Source organism: Onychostoma macrolepis, chromosome 01, assembly GCF_012432095.1.
Source record: "Onychostoma macrolepis isolate SWU-2019 chromosome 01, ASM1243209v1, whole genome shotgun sequence".
Classification (NCBI taxonomy): Eukaryota; Metazoa; Chordata; class Actinopteri; order Cypriniformes; family Cyprinidae; genus Onychostoma; species Onychostoma macrolepis.
Window position 1 is genome coordinate 10,690,304 of NC_081155.1, and position 7,654 is coordinate 10,697,957.

The 7,654-nt window shown below is 37.7% G+C and overlaps 1 protein-coding gene across 1 annotated transcript; it reads right to left on the minus strand.

Moving 5' to 3' along the window:
- Positions 1-473: 473 nt before the first annotated feature.
- On the minus strand, positions 474-7,113 carry si:ch211-286b5.6 (sialoadhesin). Its single transcript, XM_058780841.1, has 9 exons — positions 7,095-7,113; positions 5,675-5,729; positions 4,790-5,116; positions 1,840-2,103; positions 1,393-1,656; positions 1,205-1,304; positions 1,067-1,124; positions 909-980; positions 474-823 (listed from the first exon to the last, which is right to left on the minus strand). Exons 1-9 carry the CDS (start codon positions 7,095-7,097, stop codon positions 749-751), a joined length of 1,218 nt encoding a protein of 405 aa, XP_058636824.1. The 5' UTR covers positions 7,098-7,113; the 3' UTR covers positions 474-748.
- Positions 7,114-7,654: the final 541 nt, after the last annotated feature.

Below are 7,654 nucleotides of genomic sequence, written 5' to 3' on the forward strand. Positions count from 1 at the left end.
AACCCTCCTCCTCCAATCACAAAACACTAATGTAGAGTCTATGTAAACATGCACCAGATAGACTTCTTGATGGACACATGAGCACCTCGTTTATAAGATGCCATGTCAAGATAAAAGACAAACAAACATGTTCTGATGCATTAATTCAGACAGACACCTATAGAATACATAATAGAAAGAACACTGAATTACTACTGAAACTAAAGGTGTGACACCCACTGATGAACACAACACTTCAGTGTGTCTTTGTGCTGCTTTATCTTTTCCATTCCATTTTAGTGCTGCTGTTGCTAAGATTGTGAGCATCGTGCAACTCCTACAGTGATAAGCATTTGTGAGTCAAAATTTCCACTTGACTTCGAGTTAATATTCATCAACACACCCTCAAACAACAAAATCACTCTAGATATGCCAAATGAGTCAATGAGTCAAATGCAAAAAAAATCCAAAAATAAAATTAAAATGTGTAGAACTTTTATTTTACAATGTGCTCAATGTACTTTCATCATTGGCATGTTTTCCTTTTGTGCAAATATGTTTAGCAGATACAGCTGGTAAAGAAGTGGATGAAGCACATTTTATTATATAACAAGTCAGAAACTACAAAAGCATATTTATTAAAAGCACTAAAATGCAAAAAGCAACCTGTTTAATTCTAAGCAAAGGAAAGAGAGTGGAAATCTTACTAATGTTATAAGTGAATCTCATAGGAGAAAATAAATAATAAAAAAGTCATATAATGAATTAATCAGTTATCAATGTCTTGATATGTAGGATCCTGAGCTTCAGGGTCGTCTGTGTTTTCACAGGATCTCTTCATGTTCTAGAGAAGAAGTGAACATATTCATCACTAATAAGATCTGATGTTAAACAGCCAGATGATAAACAGCAACAGCAGAGGAACTCACATCCAGTGTGTCGTATTCAGAACATCTGGACTTGGGCTCAAGGCTCATGTAGGCGTCCTCAGGAGACTCCAGCTGACGACACACAACGATGAGAGAATTCATTCTCCCTCCAGAACTGACAGACACAGATGAGAAGAGACATAAGGAGATGTACTCACCGTCTTATTGTGTCCTGATCCTCCGTGCTTTTGCTCTTCTGATGGAGTCGCTCGTTTCCTGAGAGAGAAGAAGAAATCAACGTGAACACAAACTGACTCTGAATCTTTCTGACAGTCCAGACGCAGAGTCTCCTTCACCTTCTGATCAACAGCCCGATGAAAACCAGCAGAATCACAGACGTCAAGACAACTGCTGCAGTGATTCCCACTGTGACCCTGATCAGAGATGAGCTGCTTTCTTCAGCCGAGCAGACGAGAGGAAGAAGAACTGTTACTCTTTATATACAGACAATGAGCTCACTGAGATCCACAGAGATGATCCTCACCTTTAACAGAGACTGAAACAGACGCTGATCTCTGAGATCCATGTTGATTCTGAGCCTCACAATAGTAGCGTCCACTGTGACTGGAGTTAAAGCTGGAGATGATGAAACTCTGTCCAGATCCAACAGCTGAGGTTTGATTCTCCTTAAACCAGCTGAAGATCAGAGCAGGAGGGTTTGAGTCACTGCTGCAGCTCAGAGTTACTGAATCTCCCTCCACTATTTCACCAGACGCACTGATGGACACCGAGACGCTCTTTGGAGGATCTAAACAGACAAACAAGTGTGTAATGACAAGCAGTTGTACTCAACTCAAACCATGTTTATTGCTGTTGCTTTGTAAGCATTATTATCAGAAGCAGTGAAACAAAAATACTAATTTTTTTCCCTGGAGAATTTCATTCTGAAGACACGTGAGATGTTTCAAAATAAAGCTCTCAGCCAACTAACATCCTGGTCTAACAGTGATTTCAGCAGATGTGGAGTTGAGTCGCTCATGACCGCTTATAGTGCAGGAATATTGCCCTCCGTCCTCCAGCTGGACAGACTCCAAAACAAGTATGTTGTCCCCATGGTGTTGACTGCGCAGATGCCCATCTTTCCTCCAAATGTAGGTTGGTACAGTCATGGAGGGGATGCATGAACCACAGACAAACATGATCAAGTCTCCCTCCATCACAACATCAGACTCAGTCTTTACCTGCAGCTCCGCATCTGGACCAGAAAAGTTATGTAATCAGATTACTTTTTTAAGTTACTAGTATTGCAACACCTTACTTTTTATTTAAAAGAAAATTTCTGAGTTACTTTTTCAAACAAGTAACACTAGTTTCTTTTTTTTTCCTATTTTCCCATGTTGAGAGAAATTGGTAGTAAGTGCGAAGCACTGTGCACTGTAACATGATGCTTGCTGTATTTCTAGACTAAACGTGAGCATGCATTTACTCGCCTCCCTTGCACAAAAACAGATTCAGTATTCCTCAAAATGAATATAAACAGTGAAATGCGAACTCAGAATATGATGCTAACATGCAATAATTAAATGTTAACACAAATACAAACCCAATTCCAAAAAAGTTGGGTCACTGTACAAATTGTGAATAAAAAAGAAATGCAATAATTTACAAATCTCATAAACTTATATTTTATTCACAATAAAATATAGATAACATATCAAATGTTGAAAGTGAGACATTTTGAAATGTCATGCCAAATATTGGCTCATTTTGGATTTCATGAGAGCTACACATTCCAAAAAAGTTGGGACAGGTAGCAATAAGAGGCCAGAAAAGTTAAATGTACATATAAGGAACAGCTGGAGGACCAATTTGCAACTTATTAGGTCAATTGGCAACATGATTGATTGGGTATAAAAAGAGCCTCTCAGAGTGGCAGTGTCTCTCAGAAGTCAAGATGGGAAGAAGATCACCAATTCCCCCAATGCTGCGGCGAAAAATAGTGGAGCAATATCAGAAAGGAGTTTCTCAGAGATAAATTGCAAAGAGTTTGAAGTTATCATCATCTACAGTGCATAATATCATCCAAAGATTCAGAGAATCTGGAACAATCTCTGTGCATAAGGGTCAAGGCCGGAAAACCATACTGGATGCCTGTGATCTTCGGGCCCTTAGACAGCACTGCATCACATACAGGAATGCTACTGTAATGGAAATCACAACATGGGCTCAGGAATACTTCCAGAAAACATTGTCGGTGAACACAATCCACCGTGCCATTCGCTGTTGCCGTCTAAAACTCTATAGGTCAAAAAAGAAGCCATATCTAAACGATCCAGAAGCGCAGGCGTTTTCTCTGGGCCAAGGCTCATTTAAAATGGACTGTGGCAAAGTGGAAAACTGTTCTGTGGTCAGACGAATCAAAATTTGAAGTTCTTTTTGGAAAACTGGGACGCCATGTCATCCGGACTAAAGAGGACAAGGACAACCCAAGTTGTTATCAGCGCTCAGTTCAGAAGCCTGCATCTCTGATGGTATGGGGTTGCATGAGTGCGTGTGGCATGGGCAGCTTACACATCTGGAAAGGCACCATCAATGCTGAAAGGTATATTCAAGTTCTAGAACAACATATGCTCCCATCCAGACGTCGTCTCTTTCAGGGAAGACCTTGCATTTTCCAACATGATGATTCCAACAATGCCAGACCACATACTGCATCAATTACAACATCATGGCTGCGTAGAAGAAGGATCCGAGTACTGAAACGGCCAGCCTGCAGTCCAGATCTTTCACCCATAGAAAACATTTGGCGCATCATAAAGAGGAAGATGCGACAAAGAAGACCTAAGACAGTTGAGCAACTAGAAGCCTGTAATAGACAAGAATGGGACAACATTCCTATTCCTAAACTTGAGCAACTTGTCTCCTCAGTCCCCAGACGTTTGCAGACTGTTATAAAAAGAAGAGGGGATGCCACACAGTGGTAAACATGGCCTTGTCCAAACTTTTTTGAGATGTGTTGATGCCATGAAATTTAAAATCAACTTATTTTTCCCTTAAAATGATACATTTTCTCAGTTTAAACATTTGATATGTCATCTATGTTGTATTCTTAATAAAATATTGAAATTTGAAACTTCCACATCATTGCATTCTGTTTTTATTCACAATTTGTACAGTGTCCCAACTTTTTTGGAATCAGGTTTGTATAAAAAAAAGTGATTATTCCTTTAAAATTAAAGGGGGAAAAAACACAGAATTTCTGAAGAAAGTGAAACATTTCATATGGCCATATATTATTGTAAAAAATGTAATTAAATATTTTATGTATGTATATATATATATATATATATATATATATAGTATGATTTCAAACTATCAGATGTAATTTTTGATTACAATTCAATTTAACCATTGGGGGTAAAAAATTATGAAAAAAGGTTATCCAGGTAAATTTAAAATAATCCAGAAAAATTCAAAATTGCAGAAAAACAGAAGTACCAAAAGTACCAACTGCTTTTTGAATTATGATGGGTCCTTGAACCCAAAAAGTGTAGCGTATGTGAATGTAATGCAATGTAAGTTGATATGGACATGCCCAAGACACCAATGTAAATATAAAGATCTTTCTCTGAGACTAGATCTTTATATTTACATTTCTCTAAATGCTACACTATGTACCTTATGGACCCCTAGCGGTTGAAGAAAAAACCGCGAGTGAGTAACATGTAGTTTTATGCTTCACCCGCTAGAAGGCCACAAGTTACATAGTGATGATGGTTTTATCATGTACTCACAACTCATTTATTATTTAAATGTTAAGTCTGAAGAAAGTTACATAGTGTAGCTTTAAGCAACCCAAAATATTTAGTGGTTGATTCTAAAATGAATATTGTATAATCTGTGGAAATGTAAAAGGTCTTTATTCACACCTGTCCACTCACCTGTTACTTCTAGCTGGATTCCCTGATCGTTTGTCCAGTTTGGCCCGGAAGCAGTGCTGAGCACAAACCGGAAGATGCCGGCGTCACTCTGTCTCACGTCCCTGAGCAGCAGCGAGCAGTTTCCCGCGGCAGGCTGCACAAACTCCACACGGCCTACAAACGCAGGGTCCTGAGAAACCCTGACCTTCTGCCCCGACGGTTTCTCATAGAGCCATTCGGCTGCGCTCACCTGCTCGTATTGAGAAGTGTGTTTGCAGGGTATGAGCACTGTCGACTGTCGAACCACACACATTCTGCTGACGACATGAGTCACGTTATACTGCACACCTGGAATACACACCAATGCGTGCTTGAAATGCTGCTTTGAGACACACTAAAAATAAAGTTTCTTACGATGCCATAGAAGAACCCTTTTTGTCTAAATGGTTCCATAAAGAACCTTTAACATCTGAAGAACCTTCCTGTTTCACAAAAGGTTCTTTGTTGTGAAAGAAGGTTCTTCAGATGATAAAAAGGTAAGAAAGAGATGGTTCTTTAAAGAACCCTTGACTGAATGGTTCTTTATGGAACCAAAAATGGTTTTTCTATGACATCGCTGTGAAGAACCTTTTAAGCACCTTTATTTTTACGAGTGTAATTAGCATTATGGTTCCTTAAAACTCTTAAAAATAAAGGGCACAGAAGTTCATTATACAGTATACTGCAAGTAGAGAAAGCTGTAAACTGTGACCAATTGCCTTCAACTGAAGTAACACGGGATGCTGTAAGAGAAGCTGTTTTATGCAAATGTGTTGCCAGTAAAGCAATTTGATTTCTGCTTATCGGAGAAAACAGTCTTCAGTAATGACTGCTGTTCATTATCTTACCACATCACAGATATGTTACCTTTTGCCACGAGAGAGATCCAGATGAAGGATTGAAGCAGTAGAGCTGGACACACCTTTAAGACATGAGATTTATCATGCAAAAACCTCCATGAAATATCTGATCTATCTGTCTTCACTGAAAATTAAGACAATTAATATGTATTCTGTTGTCATTTTTCCTTAACCTTTTACAGAAACACATAATAAAAGCATGTTTCCAGCCTTATTCTTATCATTGCTTGACTTAAACTGACCATAAATGACCAGACTGTTATATGGCTTGTGCTAAAATACAGTGCAGCGCAGTAAGAAATCAAACATTTCAGTAATTTCAACTAAACATGATTTAAAATGAAATATATTACCATGATACTGTAGTCTTCCAATGACGAATATAAAACAGCCTGTAGAAGTAAAGACAACGACTGGTGAGACAAGATGGCCTGAGCCAAAAAAAACTTGTCCTCTTCCCCTGTGAAACTATGTTGAGAACTGTACATCAACTCTGAGAAGAAAAAAAACTGCTGACCACACTTGTCTTAGATGGTGTCATAACTACAGGAAATACTGTAGCTCTGAACTAATATCATTATTAGTATAGCTCTTGCTTAACATGCATAACATTGTTTTTGAGAAGTACTTGAATATAACTCAAAAGCAGACTTCATCAGTTTAAAATGATAAAAGGCTTACATCGAAGGAGTCGAACCAAACATGCTGCCAACTGTAATTAAAGGGATAGTTTACCCTAAATTTAAATTTTTTGTCATTATTTACTCACTCACATGTTGTCCCAAACCTGTATTAATTTCTTTCTTGTGCTGAACACAAAAGAAGATATTTTGAAGAATGTGACTAACCAAACAGATGCTGGTCCACATTGACTTTAACAGTAGGGGAAACAATATGGAGGTCACTGTGGACCAGCAACTGTTTGGTTTTCCACCTTCTTCAAAATAGCATTTATGTTTAGCAGAAGAAGGAAACTCATTCAGGTTTCAAACAACTTTTGAGTGAGTAAATGATGGTATTAAAATAAAACACTAGCCTATTTTAATTTTGGGGTGAATTATTCCTTTAATGTTAATAAAACACCAAAACACAAAGAGACATAAAGAGAAAAATCACTCACTACTCTTGACTGAAAAACTTTAATACATGAGATTTATCATGCAAAACCTCCATGAAATATCTGATCTATCTGTCTTCACTGAAAATTAAGACAATTAATATGTATTCTGTTGTCATTTTTCCTTAACCTTTACAGAAAACACATAATAAAAGCATGTTTCCAGCCTTATTCTTATCATTGCTTGACTTAAACTGACCATAAATGACCAGACTGTTATATGGCTTGTGCTAAAATACAGTGCAGCGCAGTAAGAAATCAAACATTTCAGTAATTTCAACTAAACATGATTTAAAATGAAATATATTACCATGATACTGTAGTCTTCCAATGACGAATATAAAACAGCCTGTAGAAGTAAAGACAACGACTGGTGAGACAAGATGGCCTGAGCCAAAAAAAACTTGTCCTCTTCCCCTGTGAAACTATGTTGAGAACTGTACATCAACTCTGAGAAGAAAAAAAACTGCTGACCACACTTGTCTTAGATGGTGTCATAACTACAGGAAATACTGTAGCTCTGAACTAATATCATTATTAGTATAGCTCTTGCTTAACATGCATAACATTGTTTTTGAGAAGTACTTGAATATAACTCAAAAGCAGACTTCATCAGTTTAAAATGATAAAAGGCTTACATCGAAGGAGTCGAACCAAACATGCTGCCAACTGTAATTAAAGGGATAGTTTACCCTAAATTTAAATTTTTTGTCATTATTTACTCACTCACATGTTGTCCCAAACCTGTATTAATTTCTTTCTTGTGCTGAACACAAAAGAAGATATTTTGAAGAATGTGACTAACCAAACAGATGCTGGTCCACATTGACTTTAACAGTAGGGGAAACAATATGGAGGTCACTGTGGACC